This window comes from Macrobrachium rosenbergii, chromosome 5 (assembly GCF_040412425.1).
Source record: "Macrobrachium rosenbergii isolate ZJJX-2024 chromosome 5, ASM4041242v1, whole genome shotgun sequence".
NCBI lineage: Eukaryota > Metazoa > Arthropoda > Malacostraca > Decapoda > Palaemonidae > Macrobrachium > Macrobrachium rosenbergii.
Window position 1 is genome coordinate 52,780,137 of NC_089745.1, and position 20,843 is coordinate 52,800,979.

Below are 20,843 nucleotides of genomic sequence, written 5' to 3' on the forward strand. Positions count from 1 at the left end.
CATTTGTACGATCCAAGAAAATGTACCTGTATTTAAGAACTAGTTATTCAAGAGGGAACGTATAAAAAGGACCTGCTTGAAGGGCTGAATGAGGATCAGTAGTAGGAGGTCCATCAAAATTAAACCCGGGTGATAACTAATGAAGATGATGTATATATTTTATTAAACTGTTAATCGTTATTTTGTCTGCTACATTTCGATCAAAGAAGCCGAAAAACTTAAATACATTTTTATTCTTAACTAATAGCGCCAATTTTGACCTTTCATTCTTTGACCATTTATCAAATAATAAAGTTCACAATTAGCTGGTTAATGAAATGTTTAAATTTTTCGAACGTGAGAACTGTTGCGATTGAGGTCTTAGATGCTCATTGCAGAGGTCTGTGCTGATCCCCCAGACGCTCGATTTTATGCAGTACAAGTGATTTCAAACATTACGTTTCTCTAAGCCTTCATAAATGAAATAATAAATCTTTCTTATATCTATATGAAATGAGCGGACAGCTATTTGCTACTCCACAAAGATTTGGCTGGAAAAAAGGTTGAACGTTTTCTGAAGGTAAATTATTATTATTTTTTTTTCATGTCGCTACACCTGATTCTTTTGTTCAAGAACTCTGATCTTGTCACTCATAGGGTACGTTGCGATTAAAAGAGAGAGAGAGAGAGAGAGAGAGAGAGAGAGAGAGAGAGAGAGAGAGAGAGAGAGAGAGAGAGAGAGAGAGAATTGCTTCTCGTAAATTAACACTACATTTTCCTTATGGATATGCTATTAATGCTATACACACACACACACACATATATATATATAAATATATATATATGCGTGTGTGTGTGTATGCATGTATTTATATATACTGTATGTGTATTATAAATATGTGACATTTTTATACACAAATATTAAGCTATAAATGTCATTTAATATCCACTTTACTATACTTCGGAAACAATACCAAAGGGGAATTATATTTGTTAAGTGATAGTCACCTGATGGTCTCTAACCACCGACAGTAACTATCTCTGACTTCAGTGACGAGTGTTCTACCACTAGACTGTCAAAAAATACACACAAATATATATATATATATATATATATATATATATATATATATATATATATATGTATATATATATACACACACATATATGTGTGTGTGTGTGGAAGGAAATTCACAATAATACGAAATGTCCAGAAAATATATATTTATAAGCTTTTGCTGACCACTACTAGCTTGATATAGTTAGCTGTTACTAGCAAAGGCCTACTAAATGTATACGTATTTTTTCAAGCATTTCATATATATATATATATATATATATATATATATATATATATATATATATATATGTGTGTGTGTGTGTGTGTGTGTGTGTATTTGTATATGTATACCGTATATAGTTTTTGACAGTCTAGTGGTAGAGCACTCGTCACTGAAGTCAGAGATTATCATTGTCAATTACAATTCGCCTTTGGTATTATTTCCGAAGTAGAGAAAACTGGATATTGAATGACATTTGCAGCTTAATATTCGTGCATAAAAGATGTCATATATTTATAATACACATATATATATAAATACATATATATTTTTTCAGGCATTTCATATCACAGTATTCTGGAATTTCTTTTATTTACCTTAGTGCGACAATGTATTTATGTCATATGTATATATATATATATATATATATATATATATATATATATATATATATATATATATATATATATATATATACATACATTACTAACAGGACCTCATTTAAACTGGATGGTATCTAATGGAGTATTTATTCAGAAAAAGTTACAAGCTTTCTCGGACAAACAGTCCTCATTATCAAGTATCCGAAGGCTTGTAACTTTTTCTGAATAAGTACTCCGTTAGATACCATCCAGTTTGAATGAGGTCCTGTTAGTAATTCCACTAATGCACGGAACAATTGTGTATGTGATAAAGTTTATATATATATATATATATATATATATATATATATATATATATATATATATATATATATATATATATATATATATATATATATTCATACATACATACATACATACATACATATGTCTATGGTACATCACGCTACTGTGACTGGAAATAATGAGTGAAAATCCACAAGTATGTATATGAGAAAAAGCCATATTTTTCAAAATACAAGAAACCGTTGAAAACGGGAGCTTTCGACCGTTTGCAAGATGGTTCTCTTCAGCCAACTCTTATTTCTTTCTTGCGACCGTTGTGCTATACATAGAATACATTTGTAATAAAATAATCATAATAACAATAATACCAGCGGTATTGGTTTAATGGTATCGCTTAAATGATTTCATTGTTAAATAGTGAATAAGAGTAATGGAGGAGTTAGAGGTGCCCGCTGGAGGATGTTTATGAAAAAAATATAAATTTTTTTTTAAAACGCCCTTTTATTAAAATGCACTAAAAAGTTAAAAATAGATTTTTGAGACACCACGAATTTCTTACAATTAATCATCTCTACAAAAATAAAAGCGTGGATGCCAAACATGGAAGGAAATGCTACAAGAAAAAAAAATATTTTTTTATTTCTTCTAGCATTTCCTTCCATGTTTGTCGCTCACGCTCTTATTTTTGTAGAAATGATTAATTGTAAGAAAATCCTGGTGTGTCTCAAAAGATGTATTTTTCAGTTTTTAGAGTACTTTAATAAAAGCGTGTTTTAAGACAAATTTTTATGTATTTTTTATTTTATACTTTTTAGTTTTGACAGAAATTGTAACCGATTTATGACTGTAGCTAAAGAAATTGTAGCCTGTCGAGCCAAAGAAGGTTTGAAAAATCCTTAGAGTTATTTGCCGAGTCAAAGTAGTTTTGAAAAATCCGAAGAGTTTCATACAAATCCTGGGATACTGGGAGAGGTCACTGTAGGGTCACTAGAGGTCACTGCTGACCCACTGATCATGTAAGGTTATATTGTCACCGGGATTGAGTAACCACGCAAAATTTCAAGTCCGTCAGAGGAAGGAACAGGTTGAAAATTGAGTTACAAGATTTGACCAAGACAAGCTAACAAACAGACAAAAAAAAGCAAGTTAAATAAAAACGTATAAGAATGTGACTAGCTAATCACAACGTCTGCATCACATTTATGTTACCGATGCCCAGATAATCTTGTTTATCAAACCTCAGTGCTACAAAAAAAGAAAAAAATAAGTATACCTTAGTTTTACCAGACCACTGAGCTGATTACCAGCTCTCCTAAGGCTGGCCCGAACGATTAGACTTATTTTACGTGGCTAAGAACCAACTGGTTACTTAGCAACGGGACCTACAGCTTATTGTGGGATCCGAACCACATTATAGCGAGAAATGAATTTCTATCACCAGAAATAAATTCCTGTAACTCTTCATCAGCCGGCCGGAGACTCGAAATCGGGCCTAGCGAGTGCAAGTCCACAGCTCTACCGACTCGCCCAACGAAGAGCTTAAGATTCGAAAAAGTTGACAATGCAGAAGAGTGAGGGGAGTTCCGAAATCCATAGGTAGAAGGGGATGAAAAATTCAAGAATCAACGTTACGCTTTTCCTGTTTTTTACTGAAACTGCAGTTTTCTTTGCCATTCCCTACATGACAGCTACCAATATTTCACTGAATTATAACTTCACAATTTCCCTATTACAGGGATAAATTCTGAGAAAACGCTTGTAGAAGGCACGTGATTTAAATCCATTAGCCTCTAAAATGACGATAAGGAAAGCGAAAATCGTGTCCTTGTGACGGTATTCATATTACTCTTTGTCCACAGAAACAAAGGGATCAACGAATGTGAGACATGGCAGTTGGATCCAGTAAAGGGTAAGGCGATCAGGTAGGATTTATGGATGAAATTTAACATTTTTCTCTCTTACACTACTGAAGCGTCTCTAGAAATTTGCTATATGTGACGTCATTTATCCGATTTACAGTACTCAGCAAAAGCAGTTTAGTGCACTCGAGAGAGTATGAGTAAGAAGTCGCCAGCTTTTAAATCATTTCCTCATACGCTAAATAGTCCTCGCAAAGTAGACGACAAATCTCTGAGGCAGGTTTCATAGTTCTCTGAGCTTCAAGTGCATATCATTCAAGCATTCCGGGACACCACCCCCCTCCCTCCCTCTCTCTCTCTCTCTCTCTCTCTGTGTGTGTGTGTGTGTGTGTGTTGCTTTCCCTCCCTTACCTACAAGTGTGTACCAAAGTCACTTAGTCGAGAAATTTTCTGTGCTTGTAACGTAGCCACTTTTTTGAAGGAAACAACAAGAAAAAACGATGTTTTATGCTTACAGACTCACAGAACGATTAACATCAGGAGCTCTCTCAATTTGCAATGTTACGACAAAGTATTGCAACTTTACTGTTGTTTGAATTCAGTTTCCTTTTCAGAAAAAAACAAAGGCAATATTACACAAGGAAGGTGCCATTCCGTCTTAACGCCGAAAATTTCGGTTAAGATTATAGGAAACTTATCTAATTATGTATGTATGTATGTATGTATGTATGTATGTATGTATGTATGTATGTATGTATGTATGTATATATATATATATATATATATATATATATATATATATATATATATATATATATATATATATATATATATATATGTGTGTGTGTGTGTGTGTGTGTGTGTGTGTGTGTGTGTGTGTGTGTGTGTGTGTGTCCAAGCGAGCCATAGTCTAGCTGTTATTCTGGTAACTCCCCAGTCTACACAGTCCAAATAAATCTTATTTTATGCCTCACGTTAAAGATTTCCATTCACTGAGTAGTCTGCACACGACATCACTATTAAGGTTAGATTTCTCTCGATTGGCGTGAAAGCCAAAAGGTCCGCGCCAGTCCCCTGATGATTCAGTTATCATCTTACCACACTTGTGGTCCACCTTTGAGTCGGGGTTCGTGCATGCATGAGTTGAACTTAAAACCAACTATCAATTTCAGATTATTTCTGCGTGTGGAGAAAAACAGAGAAGAGTCTAACTCGCGAAAATCTGTTTCTTAAGCGTAGGAGGAATAAAGAAACAGGAAAAATAGAAGCACGAAAAAAAAAGAAACACCAGAACTGGAAAACAAGCGTAAGAACCACGCTGAGTTGGTAGTTGTCCACTCTTTGCCTTGGCTAGAGCTGACACCAGTTTTATGAGCATGAGGCTTCCTCGTTGCCACAGGGCAAGAGGCTCTTTCGTCTCTGCGGAATAATGGTAAACCAGATGACTATAGAAAAGGAATATTGGACTGCCTTAAAAAGACAGATATTTATCTAGAGAAGAAGACTAACCATATTAGTCAAATGAAATAAGACAATAAAAGGAAGAGTCGTCCAAACGGCGTCTTTACTTCTAAGATAAACAAAGCATTCATATCATGGACGCGTAGTATTAGTTTACCGTTATCATCGTCATCATTATTAATGCGTAACAAACGCAAACCTCGTATGAACACACCCAACAATGTGCGACAGAACAGAATGAGAAAATGTAACGAATAGAGAAATAAGGAAAACGAAAAGACTGGAACTGGATAAAGTTTGACTAGAGAGGAAAGTCTTTTAAATATCAGCGTTCAGTAGCTTTCTTATTGTTTCTATCCTGTTACGTGCATGAACAGTTACGCGATATAGGACCATCTTGACGATATGGTACCCATCCCATCACTCTGTTAACATTTCTGTCAGTCCGAAGACCAAGGTCATCGGATGATAAACGTTAATCTTTTAGGTCACTTCTATCAGTATAACGAAGTACTGATAAGGAAAAAGATAACACTTTCTCTCAAGATCTTTTCTTTTTCTATCACCGGATTTGATATTGCGATGGCGCCATACTGCTATATATAGTTTCATAGTGTTGTTGGCTGAAATAAATCTACGAAAAACTTGAACATTACACAGAAACTATCATATCTGTCACTCATATGAATAACAACTAGTAATTATTATCAGGCAGGAGTACCCCTCTTATCTTTCTGATGGTTTTAAAGTAACATATTAGAAGAGATTCCGGAGACTCTGAAGATCAGCGAGCCCTTACTATCTATAGCTTCTAACATCTAGAGAAAAATTCTGTTTTCAAACTGACCCATGACCATAGAAATAGATAAAAATTTAATAAAAAATATCCAGGGAAATAACTACACACTCCTGAAGTGTCTACTTACTAAGATTAATCAAAATCGGAGAGAACAAAATTAAACTATAAACTGGCCTGTGACTTAGAAAGAAAAGTTAAGGTTAAACCGTATTTGAGGAAATAACCTCCAATACTTGTGGTACCTATCCAGCAAGTTCATAAAAATCAAAGAGAAAAATTGGTTTGGGTTAAATGCCAGATAAGACAAAATTCAACTATCTTAAACAATGCCTCTGACTCGCGGTGCTGAGTTCATAGATTTAGAGACAAGATTCTTAAACGTTGATCTTTATACTGAACATCAAATCTTGGGAAATTATTTTCAAACTTCCTAGGTACTTACCAAATTCCTCAAAAGCAGCGATAATAATAATAATAATAATAATAATAATAATAATAATAATAATAATAATAATAATAATAATAATAATACCGCATGCCAGGTGAATAACATTCATTCTGTAGCATACTGAGACATTTGATCGTAAGAAAAAAATCACGTGATGTGACTCTTTTATTATAAATTTAGGCATGCTATTACTATCATGTGACAACTTTATGTCTGTGTTTGGTGGTCTTACCTCCCAACTGAAAGACCCACGACCATTTCCATGTGGGGGAAGCGTCTTAAAGACCATTTCATCCACCTGTGAATAAAGTATCTAGACTCTAGTGGTTAGACAAAATGGACGGTTATTGTCCTCTGGAAAAATTTCTTCTAGTGACAAAATATGTAGATATCTATATGCGTGTGTGTATACACACACACATATATATACATATATATAGATATATATGTATATATAGGTCATGTCAGCGCTGGAAGAACTGGGAGTTGACTCAGTTTACATCAATGTCCTCCGTCACATCTATGACCATGCAACATCATTTATTCGCCTCCACAAGGACTCAGAACCATTCCAACTCAAGAGAGCAGTCAGACATGGTGGCACAAGCTCATCCAAACTGTTTACTGCCTGCCTGGAGAGAGCTTTCCGACAGCTCAACTGGCAAGAAAAAGGAATAAGAATAGATGGAGAATACCTAAGTCACCTAAGATTTGCTGATGACCTCATTATCGTTGCCCCCACCAAAGGAGAGCTTCAACAAATGCTCACCGAGCTAAATGAAGCAAGCAAATCAGTAGGGCTCCACATGAACTTCCGTAAGACCAAAGTCATGAGCAATAAATACACTGAAAATGCAAATGACATACTTGAAAATGAAAATCAACAAATTGAGGAAGTGGACCACTACATCTACCTTGGACAACGAATCTCTACATGACGCCTCCAAAGAGAGCGCAATAAAAAGAAGAATAATTCTCGGCTGGCAGGCGTTTGGAAGAGCCAGCAGTGTTAAAAAATAAGAAGATTCCTATCATCTTTAAAAGGAAAGTCTATGATCAGTGTATTCTCCCCACTGTCACCTATGGGGCCGAAACTTGGAATCTAACAAAAAAGCTTTCCCTTAAATTACGAACAATGCAGAGGGCACATGAGAGAATTATGCTAGATCTAACTTGGAAAGACAGGCAAACAGCTAAATGGATACGTCAAAAAACTAAAGTAAAGGATATTCTTGCAACCATCAGTAAGCTCAAGTGGAACTGGGCGGGGCACATTGCCAGGATGACAGACAACGGATGGACATCACGAACAACCTTCTGGACGCCCCAAGGATACACAAGAAACCGAGGAAGATAAAAAACCCGCTGGCGAGATGACTTAGACCAACATAAGCGACAGTGGCACAGAGCAGCGGAGGATAGAAATCTGTGGAGGAACCTGGAGAAGGCCTACATCCAACAAAAGACTTTTTAAGGCTGAGAGATGATGATGAAATGAATGATATATATATATATATATATATATATATATATATATATATATATATATATATATATATATATATATATATATATATATACACACACACACACACACACACGTGAGTATGCGTGTGTCTTTGCTATGAAATTAAAAGGGTCATAAAATCAAAATTAACGGAAAAACATACATTTCGATAGAAATCTCGTGATTGCTGGTGAATTTGAGGAGTTCGTAGGTGCCCAGAACATTTATATGGAGTACACAAGTGCGGAATAACGACGCTGTTAGGGCTAGACATGACTGTTGATTACGGATTCCTGAATCTTCGTTTCGTCGTCCGGACAGTTAATTTGGGAAAACAGCTAAGCCTGAGTTCAGTTTATAGTATGACCGGTAGCCTTCATATATGCGAAAATCGCCGATCTCTCTGAACTATTATTCTCTTTTAATCTTTGTGAGATGCATCTGCCTGTCTCCCCGACATATTTCTACTCACAGTTATGGGATGGTACTTACAAACAAACGCTAGCCTCACCTTGTATTTTATTTAAATGTACATTAATAAGCGAAAAGCTAATGGTATTATTATAGTGAAAAATAAACGAACGGTGTTCAGTTATTTTAGTTGATGTTTTTAACCAAAGGTAACTATATTTTATTGTTGAAGTAAAATTGTTTGATGATTATGGCGCTTCAATAGTAGGCTATATTTTGTTTGCTCTGTTGATAGCCTTCTCAAAAACATATACCTAGGAAAGTGAGTTAAGTCTCGATGAATCGCTTCAGTTTTTTTTAATACACCCATGGGAGCTTATCCTAAGATCTGTGACAAACAGACTGCAGTCAGGCATGAGCTCCACAGAAACATCAAGATAACTAGGAGGGTCAGTTTTCCCTCTTATTTTCCATTCTGTTTTGAATTTAATAGCTGAAATTTCCCCCAGCTGCTGTCTCAGATTGTGATGGTATCTTCTGTGTTTCCAAGGTAGATCATATTTTGAGGTTTCATGACCGGCGTGATTTGTTTCAGTATATTTTTGTAAAGGTATGCTATGGAGGGTGGGTTGGGGGTTAGGGGAAGGATAGGGGTAGCCCAGATTAGAGTTGAATTTTCTTTTATAAAGATATTGCCAAAAGACAAAACATTATTGGTTTTTGCGTAGGTTATTTAATGTTAACGTTAATATGCACACACACACACTCACAAACACACACACACACACACACATATATACAGTATATATATATATATATATATATATATATATATATATATATGTAGAATCTACTGGTCACTTTTACCAGACACATATGTAATTCTAATAGCCACAATGCCCTCTTAACTTCTCGAATTCTTCGCGCTTTTTGGATATGCTTGTAACTACGAAGCCGAAAATATCCAGACGGAAGAAATTGAAGAGCCTGTGAATAGCGGTCGCGAGAATCGAACTCGCGTTACCATATTCACAAGGAGGTCACGTTGCCGACCTGGCTACGAGAAGGATAAAAGTCTATCGCCTCTCGTACATACATATACCTGTCGTTTTCAGATATATTTTGTTAGAGCTGGAATAGACCCATCCTCACCATCGTAGCCAAGTGGGCAATCGTTTTTATTGCTTTTTGGGCTGAAATATATATGTAGAATCTACTGGTCACTTTTACCAGACACATATGTAATTCTAATAGCCACAATGCCCTCTTAACTTCTCGAATTCTTCGCGCTTTTTTGGATATGCTTGTAACTACGAAGCCGAAAATATCCAGACGGAAGAAATTGAAGAGCCTGTGAATAGCGGTCGCGAGAATCGAACCCGCGTTACCATATTCACAAGGAGGTCACGTTGCCGACCTGGCTACGAGAAGGATAAAAGTCTATCGCCTCTCGTACATACATATACCTGTCGTTTTCAGATATATTTTGTTAGAGCTGGAATAGACCCATCCTCACCATCGTAGCCAAGTGGGCAATCATTTTTATTGCTTTTTGGGCTGAAATAAATATGTAGAATCTACTGGTCACTTTTACCAGACACATATGTAATTCTAATAGCCACAGGTATATGTATGTACGAGAGGCGATAGACTTTTATCCTTCTCGTAGCCAGGTCGGCAACGTGACCTCCTTGTGAATATGGTAACGCGGGTTCGATTCTCGCGACCGTTATTCACAGGCTCTTCAATTTCTTCCGTCTGGATATTTTCGGCTTCGTAGTTACAAGCATATCCAAAAAAGCGCGAAGAATTCGAGAAGTTAAGAGGGCATTGTGGCTATTAGAATTACACACACACACACATATATATATATATATATATATATATATATATATATATATATATATATATGGTGGGGTTCTAGAAAACTCCAACCACTAAATCAAGGATAAATCCCATGTGTGGAAAACTTCCTCAACATCAGCCTCCTCATACCCTACTCAGAAGGTTCATCAGCAGGGTACTGGCCCCGTGCATTCACACACACACACACACTACAACAGCTCTATATTGCCCACACTCTCAATACACAATACTACACCATTTGACAAGCGCTGTTTGCGCCTACCTCTCCCCTTTTTACTCCTGTTTCTTTTAACTGGCGCAAACTTTTCACTAACTTATTGCTTTCATTACTCCTCAAGCAACAGAACCACCTAAAAACACTCAGTGCCATCGTTTCTCTTCTGCTAACCTTTGTGATTAGAATCTAGCTGTTACATTTACATTTATGACGATTTCAGCCATTCGTACTCCACATATACCACTCAAACAATATTTGTTCATTTCAGCAACTTGCATCTTTTCTTGTTTCTTGAAACCATGCGCCTGATGCCGTCCACTTTCAACTATTGCTATTTTCAATTATCGTCGCTCTCTTTAGGAGTCTGTTAAACCTTCAGTTCACTATAAACAAACAACAACCTATCATCTGCAAAGATCGGGCACCCTCACTACATTTCCAGTTCTTTTACTTAGCTTGCAAATTCGTGTCCTTTTCTGTCTTCTCTCATCACTCCATTCATAGAAATATCAGACAGCGACAGGGACACAACGCATCCAGCATTTAGTCTAGCCTTTCTTTTCAAACTACTCGCGCAAGTGTTTCATATCAACACTTGATCTATACTTCCTCATTCTTCTGATCCCACTTAGCATCTATGAGCAATCCTGCCATACGTGTCACAAAGCATGCTAACATAGTGTTGCAAAGTTGTTGCAGCCACCTCTATCATCTTCACCATGACAAAAAGGAATTAGAATTTCTCTGTTAGTCCTCGGGAACCTTTACCTCCCGCTAACATTCTTTACAAACATTGGCCATCCACTCAGTCACACTTAATATCGTACGGCATCATCTCACTCGTAATTCAGACAAGAGGCACATTTTCAGTCATCTCTTCTTACTTGATTTTCTCTCTCTCTCTCTCTCTCTCTCTCTCTCTCTCTCTCTCTCTCTCTCTCTCTCTCTCTCTCTCTCATATGGACAACCTATTTCGTGAAGCTCATTTTCCAAGTCAATGATCTGTTAGACTTGTTCAACAAGGATGTGCCCATTTTTAATAATAATAATAATAATAATAATAATAATAATAATAATAATCTACTCTTGAAAAGGCGCTTTCTATTTAATTTAAGGCCTGCCTAGGTATAACAACTACTTGAATATTATTTTTATGGAGAACTGTCACGTGAATTACATATTTATGTCACGAATGAGTGCTGACTCTGGCATGAGTCACACTGGCAATAAGTTTAGATTCTAGAACTTCCGGTCAATGACCTGGGCCATCAAAACTTCAAAAGTTATGGGGATACTTTCATTATACACTAATTCTTTTTTTAATAGATGCACTCATGTGTAATATATAAATTCTGACAAAAGTTAATAATTAATTAAACATATTTAAAAAGATAATATGGAGAATGTCTCCAGCGCCCAGCCTCGTGGGTTAATTGAAGACAGGTTTAAGGACTCTAGGAGGGTTGACATATGTTGGACTCCACCGACTTTCGCTTTAGGTTTTACCTTTCCATTAACCTATCACATGATCAGAAAAATGAAGGCAGTTTGGTAACTGATAACGTGGATAGTCACACTTCCTTACTCGCAGATGGTGCTATTTAATTGTTTATATACAGCACATGACTCAGAATAGACAATCAGAATATATATTCCTATAGCCTTAACTTTCAATAGACGACAGAAGTTCAGGTAAACATCACAGAAGGGTCCCAGTCGAAAATCATGATTATCTGTTATGGGCCTTTGTTTTGTTAAGAATGGTGTTAATTCTATAATATATTTTACGAATTTATTTATATTAGAGATTTTATAGTATTTAACTCATATTGCATAAATATCACGTCTACTTTATTTTTATTAATTGTACTGTTCAGCATTTACGATTGACGGTGTTACTTTTCCTGAATACCTTCGTTTACGGTACGGCCCAGGTGTCTAGTGACCTATACAATCGATATCTTTGGCTCTGTGGAGGCTAAGATAACGCGAGTCAAACGTCACCTGTACCCTCGTTTGCTAACAACAGAACAAGATGTGTGGAGGATTTACTTGCAGTAAAAATTCCTTGTTGGCCCTCAACATTCTGTATGTTGTAAGTATGGCGATTGTTGATTTACAGCTAAACGAATTTTGAATGGTCGGCGAGCAAGCCTTCGTTTGTTTACCTTACGGTTATCCTATAAACTGACAGTTTGAAGATCAGTTTGTTCATGTGATTCGGGAGTAGGCTGGTAACACCACGATACATTTCATTACCTCGTGCCAAATGTGTAGGCTATCAGGCATGTTATTCAGTCCGGTGTGTTAGAATCTGGTTGGACTTCAACATCAGAAGAGACCTGACATAAAAGTTCGACCAGTGAATCAGCCTCAGTGGCTGAATCATTGACGGTAGCCTTTTGGCCAGATTACCTGCCGGAGGCACCCGGAAACATGTTTTCCACAGGGGTCCCACCTTAATTTACATAAGTAGCTGGAGAGTGAAGAAGCATTTTGGATTTTGGATCATAGGCCTACATTAGCCAAGCTAAGATCATTTTACGTCTACCATAGGGACCCCCACATTCGACCCCACAGATTTATTATATATATATATATATATACAGTATATATAAAGAACTAACTTAAATCATGACCAAGGGTCAATTCACAGTTTTAGAAGGCATTTTAATCATCAAAAGGATCATATTCATGGAAGTAATGCCTTAGAAGTAAGTACCATGCATGGGTGTCTTTGTTAAGTAAGTAAGTATAGCTTAGTTTTACCAGACCACTGAGCTGATTAACAGCTCTCCTAGGGCTGGCCCGAAGGATTACACTTATTTTACGTGGCTAAGAACCAATTGGTTACTTAGCAACGGGACCTACAGCTTATTGTGGAATCCGAACCACATTATAGCGAGAAATGAATTTCTATCACCAGAAATAAATTCCTCTAACTCTTCATCAGCCGGCGGCGGGAATCGAACTCCGGCCCATCGAATGACGGTCTGAAGCTCAACCAACTCGGCCAACAAAGGGCTTGGGGTGTCTTTGTTGACGTACACATAGGGTCTAATGGTGGTGATGGTCCAAAATTAAAACTGTTAGGCATATTTTTTCTTACAGGGATGTAAACCATCACTTTTCATATCGGGGGTACCTTTAGTGCTGATGTGTTGGGCCAACCCGTGTACTAAAAAATTTCTTGTATGTATGCATTAGGGTAAATGATCGGGGTTCAGACACATGGGTGGCAGAATTTTCACTTTTCACTCGATATTTAATTGGAGAAATAACAAAAAAAAAATTAAACCTTTAAGAAAACCTTTCAAAAGATTAAAGCTTCATTAACATATGTGCTATAGGAAACTGCCATACAAACTAAAATAAGCATGTGAAGTCTTCGTAAAATAGGTGTTGAAGACAATTTTGAATCCAATATGGTGCTTTCCCAAATACGTGACAAAGTGATTGGCGATTGGACACTTTCTTCTCAGCGCTCATTTAATGGTGTACTGACACTAATTGCCTGTATATGTAATGTTTATAGATATTACTCAAAATTTTAGTTGTAATAAGCACAGTAAAACAACATTTTGTTACCTATACTAGTGAAAATATGAGACATGGAATTCCCATCTGTCATGTGGTTGAACTGAAATGCATTTTTACCTTTAATCCGTGGTTTGATCCTTACTGAAATCACAACTAAAGCTCCACAGTGCTTATTTGTTTGTAATTATGCACACTTTGTTCTTATTTCACTCAAAATACCAGTTAAAATATGTGAGAATGTTTGTTTGCAGTACTTTACTCCATCAAAGTAGTGAAACTGTGGTGGGAACAATTTTCCAGCCTTATTGTACATCTAGCTGCCAGAAACATCCGAGTGTGGACGACGTATTAGTGAACTGTTTACGACAGAAATGCAGTATTTTGTTGTTAGGACTTCTCATTTATTTAAGTTCATATTATTATGTATACTTCTGAGACATGTAATGTGTACATATGAGTGTTACCACTTTGGCAAAAATGCAAGAAAGTTGAGTATGACAATTTATCTAGAACTGGTATGAGAGTCAAGATGCCATGACGTCAAAATAAAGGACTGAAGTAGAGGTTTTAAATCCCAAATTATTACTTAAAACACCATTATATTTGACAAAACTTAGACTGTGTATGTGATATATATATTACACTTTATCTAATATATATTAATAGATAAAAAAAAAATAGAAAAACGCAAAAAATAGCTACATCGTAATGTTCATAGCAAAAGCGTTGAAATTTGTCTCAGGAATCTGGTTTGCTCCAACAACAAATATTTTCAAATGAATTATAATGAACACCTAATACATTTACTCAATTTATAACCTTATTTTGGTGTTTAGCTACCTAGTTATTTAAATATCTACCGTTCTGGCATCCCAAAAATCTGCTAGAGTTCCCCATCCAGTCCCCAAAAGCGCCAGCATTTACCGCTGATGTCAAAGAAACGGTGTCAGCGTCTATGGGTACAAATATTTTGCAGATTTAATACAGGAAATGGGCAGATTGTTTACCCAAGTGACTGGGTAAATATCAAGATGGCATCACTTGTCCACTTTTAAAGTGTTTTAAGTAAAAGTTTCAAGAGGGTCATGGCCGGTATGTTAGCACGCGCACGGCTAAATCTTAACAAACCTCTGTTTAATCGGAAATATGCCATTATTTTGTAAATTAGGAGAAAACTGTTACTTTGATAGGAATGTAGAGGTCTCGGCGTGTTGTGTAGAGGGGGCACAAGTCTCACTGATGCTGATGGAGGTGTGTTCGAATGCATTTTCTGGAAGTGTCCAAACAGTGGAGGAATGTTGCAGTATCTCATGTCCCGAGCATTTACCCTAGTAGTTTAGTATTTGAAATGACTTGATATATTGTTGTCTGTGAGGCTGTCCAGGGCTTGGGGGAGGTGAATGGGACAGCCAGTGCCGATTGGCTGAAAAGTTGGATACTATTTCACTTTATTACATGGCATGATGGCAGTGTATATGTAGAATACTTTTTATAATTATATGCTATACAGTTTTTTTTCTCTTGAGTATTGAAATTATTATAATAGCTCAGTCACTGGGTGCTTTCTTGACTGTTTTGCCAAATAACTTATTGAACGAAAGTTTGAAATCCCATTGCATTCCTGTCATCTCTAGTGTGTTAATGGTGTGCATGTGTCATTAAAGGCTAGCCTAGACATGAATATTTTTTTTTCATTGTTGGGCATTGGAACTATACTTGGACAGAATGAACAAATTAAGGTATAATAAAAAAGTAATTTTGACAGAAATGGAATGAATGTGTGCTTAAAAGAACAGTAAAATACAATATTTGGTGAATAAGTAGCGGCAGACAATATCAAAGGCTATTTTTCAGTTTATGGATGCAGATATAACTTTGGTATAAAACAGTATTTTTAAACATCTAACTTCCCTGGTAGTTATATATATAGCTTAAGTCCCTGACGTCACGGCAGAATTTAAAAACTCGCGGCAATCGCCGATCGGGTAGTCAGGTGATCCACCTGTGCGCCCTCTACCCAGGTACCTGGAACCATTCTACCTATTCCTCAGATCTTCCCTGCCGCCGTACCGGTGACATCGTTGGAATTTCGCTCGCAGCCTGTGTTTTTTTTTCAATTGTTTTGGTGAAGTACACTTTGGTTTTGGCTTTCGCTCACTTTCAGATTTGCTTTTGGATTATTCTTGGCCCTTTCAGATACTGATTGGTTTGACCCTTAGCTTATTTTGATCTCTCTTTTGGATTTTCAACATGTCTGATTCTTCATCTAGTGTGAGACTGTGTGTGAGGGGATGCAAGACTAGGCTTGCTAAAGCCTCTTTGGATCCCCATTCAATATGCGTGAAATGTAGAGGTAAGAGTTGCGAATTGGATGATAGATGTGACGAATGTTTGGGTCTATCTGAAAGAGAATGGATGGATTATAGTCGCTATGTGAGGAAACTTGAAAGAGACCGGCTCAGAAGAGCCAAGAGTTCGTTATCTCGCTCTTTTAGGGATAGCCAGGGGTTAGATATTTCTTTGCCCCATTCTAATGATCCAATTGATCCTTCCTCCGTAGTGGTATTCTCTGATCCCCCTTCTGATACAGGTAAAGAACCAACTCTTAAGGATATGATGGCGGCCATCCAAACCTTGGGCAAACGGGTAGGATCCCTCGCAGAAGACAGGGAAAAATTATGGTCTGATATGAGAGATCTCAAAAGTGCAAATATCAGTGCAAAGATTAGTGCAAGTGCACTGGAGGGTGCAGCAGCTCGGATCTGTTGCGCTCCTAGTCCTAGACCTCTTCCAAGCTCCCCAACCCCTGGGAGAAGGAAAGTCGACAGGCGAAGGGAGGCGAGAGATTTTAGCTCCCGAACGGTCGTCCCCTCGAGCGTACCTGTTGACACTTCCCAGGACGCTCACCCTCGCTATAGAAAAGGCGAGGTAAAGTTGTGTTCTTCGTCTTCGGACGACGCAGTTCCCAAACGAGGCTGGCATTTTGCGTCGGATTCAAGACCACTGAAGAGAAAACTTCCCCCGGTGGGACGTCGTGAGGGGCCATCTCAGGCTCCAGGGTGTAGCCACTGGAGCAGCCCGGAACGCTTCCCTTCCGGGTGCGAGGGTAGCTCTCCTGCCAAAAGCAGACGTAAACTGGCAGGTCCGATCAAGACTCCTAGCAGCAAGAAGGTGGACGCATTGCTACCTTCTGTGCATGCTCCTCCTCTTCCTTTGGATTGGTACTCGTCTCCAGAACGCTCTCTCCAATCCTTACGAGACGTTGAGGAACAATTAATAGATGAAGTTGCGGCTTCCCCAGTCTGTCCCCAGCAGCAGGAAGCCCCGCAGTTGCTTTTACTTAAGGACATGCAACAGAAGCTGTCTTCCCTGATGCAGTCATGGCAGCCAGACAAACAGAAGAAAGATAACGGACGTCCATCTAAAGAAGTTCAAAGCTCTGTACGTCATTTTGGTGAAGCTTTAGACGCGGGATGCACTGGCGTCAAGCGTCTAGGAGCCAAGCACCAAGACGACAAGAGTCAAGGAATAGAACTCCAAGATTTCGGGCGTCGGGATATTAGAATACAAGACGTTGAAGAAGCTCAAGACGCGGGATGCACTGGCGTCAAGCGTCTTAAAGCCAAGCAACAAGACGACAAGCGTCAAGGAATTGGACTCCAGGAATTCGGACGTCGGGATATGGAAATACAAGACTTTGAGGTAGCTCAGGACGCGCGATGCACTGGTGTCAAGCGTCTAAGAGCCGAGCAACAAGACGACAAGCGTCAAGGAATTGGACGCCAGGAATTCAGACGTCGAGATTTTGAGATACAAGGCGTTGAGGTAGCTCAGGACGCTAGATGCACTGGCATCAAGCATCCGAGTTTAGAGCGCCAAGACGTCAAACTTCTAGAGATTGGACGTCAGGACGTAGAATTCGCGCTGGACGCGGGATGCACTGGCGTCAAGCGTCCAGCAGCAGGGGACGTCAAGAATCAAGGAACTGGACGTCAAGGTGAGGAGCGTCAGGACGTCAAGTGTCAAGAAACTGGACGTCAATATACGCTAGTAGCAGGACGCCAGGACGCTAAACGTCAAGATGACGGACGCCAGGACGGCGAGCGTCAAGAAACTGGACGTCTGTATACACTAGTAGTAGGACGCCAGGACGCCAAACGTCAAGACGACAGACGTCGGGACGTCGAGCATCAAGAAGCTGGACGTCATTATACAATAGTAACAGGACGCCAGGACGCCGAACGTCAAGAGGACAGACCCCAGGAAGTTCTATTCGAAAGCCCTCACAGTTCAAATTCAGCAGCAAGAAAGCAGGACGTTGCCATGTCGGTAACAGGACAACAGTCGGACGATGTGGAAGATGATCTTCCTCCTTCTCCAGTCAATCAGGTGGACGACGTATCCGACGAAGAGGAACGGAAAGACCAACATCCCTCTTCGGACTTGAAGAGACTAATGAAAGTTTTTACGGAACTCTTTCCGGATAACTTCGTTCCAGCTATTCCTCGTTCTCCTCCATCGGAATTCACCTTAAGAAAGACTCCTTCGACGGGCGTCTTTACGAAGATGGTTTTGTCTCGCTCATCCAAACGAGCGTTAAGAGTAATGGAGGATTGGATGAAAACCAAGAAAGATCTAGGTCGGATGGTGTTCTCTTTCCCTCCAGCCAGACTAGCATCTAGATCTAGCGTTTGGTACGAGACTGGAGAATCTCTTGGCCTGGGAGTTCCTTCTTCTTCCCAGGGGGACTTCTCGAGTCTCGTAGACTCTTCGCGCCGCACAGCCATGGGGAAGTCAAAGGTCTTTTGGTCTGCGTCGGAAATGGACCACCTTCTCAAGGGAATCTTCAGGGCCTTTGAAGTTTTTAATTTTCTAGACTGGACCCTGGGAGCCTTAGGTAAGAAGACGGACACCATCAAGAATGCAGACACAGAGGAACTTGTCCATATCATGTCGTGTATGGATAAGGCTCTCAGAGATGGTGCCAACGAATTAGCGGCACTGTTCTCTGCAGGGATCTTAAAGAAAAGGGCCCATCTTTGCTCTTTTCTTTCCAATGGGGTCACGACTATTCAGAAATCGGAACTCCTTTATGCTCCTCTTTCGGCCCATCTTTTTCCTCAAGAGTTAGTAAAGGAGGTTACATCGGCCTTAGCACAAAAGGCCACGCAGGACTTGATTACCAGGACAGCTAAAAAAGTACTGCCAACGAGCTTCGTCGCACAGAAGAAGAAAGGAGAAGCTCCTGTGTCTCATCCCTTTCGTTTCAGAGCCCTCAGTAGAGGAAACTCAAGATCTGCTGGTAGAAGATCAACGAAGAGAGGCTTCAGACAAGGAAGAAACAGAGTCTGATGGGAGTCTCCTTCAGACAGCGGTAGGAGCCAGACTGACCAACTTCTGGCAAGTGTGGGAGAGGAGAGGATCGGACCCATGGTCCATCCATTTGATCAAAGAGGGTTACAAGATCCCTTTCCTCAGAAGGCCCCCTCTAGCATCAAGACCGATAGACCTTTCGGCCAAATACAAAGTGAAAACAAAGGCGGAGGCTTTGCAACAACAAATATCTCTTCTGTTGCAAAAGGAGGCCATAGAGCGAGTTCAAGATTTGGACTCTCCAGGATTTTACAATCGCTTATTCCTGGTTCCCAAGAGCTCGGGGGGATGGAGACCAGTGCTGGACGTGAGTGCTCTCAGCGTTTTTATTCAAAAAACGAAGTTTATAATGGAAACAACGAAATCTGTCCTAGCAGCGGTCAGACAGAACGACTGGATGGTATCATTGGATCTTCAGGATGTGTACTTTCACATCCCTATCCACCCGAGCTCCAAGAAATATCTGAGGTTCTTTCACGAGGGAGAAGTATTCCAGTTTCGAGCTCTCTGTTTCGGCCTAAACACAGCGCCTCAGGTTTTCACAAGGTTAATGAACAATGTAGCCGGAATGCTGCACGCGAGAGGCATCAGAATCTCCTTATACCTAGACGATTGGCTTCTCAGAGCCCCTTCCCACACATGCTGCCTGGAGGATCTTCAGACAACGATTCAATTATCAGAAGAACTAGGCCTACTAATAAACAAAGAAAAATCTCAGCTGATTCCATCTCAAGAGATTCTTTACCTTGGGATGAGGATTCAGAGTCAGGCTTTTCGGGTTTTTCCGTCTGTATCAAGGACGGAACAAGCCTTAGAAAAGCTTCAGGGCTTCTTAAGGAAACGGACATGTTCGGTGAGGGAATGGATGAGTCTGCTGGGGACCCTTTCCTCTCTAGAACAGTTTGTCTCCTTGGGGAGACTGAATCTTCGCCCGTTGCAATTCCATCTCAATCGGAACTGGAACAAAGAGAAAGAATTGGAGACCAAGTGCATCCCCATATCCCCATCTCGAAACCTGTAAGACAATATCTAAAATGGTGGAACGACCCTATCAAGTTACAAGAGGGCCTTTCCCTACAACAGAGGAACCCAGACCTAGTGTTGTTCTCCGACGCGTCGGACTCAGGATGGGGAGCGACTCTGGGAAACAACGAAGTTTCGGGCTCCTGGACCAGGGAGCAAGAAAGTTGGCATATCAATCAGAAGGAACTAACAGCAATCCTTCTAGCTCTCAAAGAGTACGAACATTTAGTAAAGAACAGAGTGGTGCAGGTCAACTCCGACAACACAACAGCGCTGGCCTACATCAGCAAACAAGGGGGCACTCACTCCAAGTCTCTTTACAAGACAGCAAGAGAGCTTCTCTGGGCAAAGGAGAAGAACGTGAAGCTACTAACCCGCTTTATACAAGGGGAGAGAAATGTAAGAGCAGACA

The 20,843-nt window shown here is 39.2% G+C and overlaps 1 protein-coding gene across 2 annotated transcripts in view; it reads left to right on the forward strand.

Moving 5' to 3' along the window:
- Positions 1 to 12,415: 12,415 nt before the first annotated feature.
- The window catches only part of Tsp97E (Tetraspanin 97E), a 58,127-nt gene continuing 49,699 nt past the window's right edge, over positions 12,416 to 20,843 (forward strand). The window contains exon 1 of one of the 2 annotated variants that reach the window (XM_067104347.1): positions 12,416 to 12,590. In XM_067104347.1, the coding sequence (XP_066960448.1) occupies positions 12,531 to 12,590 (60 nt within the window). In that variant the 5' untranslated portion in view covers positions 12,416 to 12,530. The remainder of the gene's footprint in view (positions 12,591 to 20,843) is intronic. The other variant, XM_067104346.1, reaches the window with a different exon arrangement.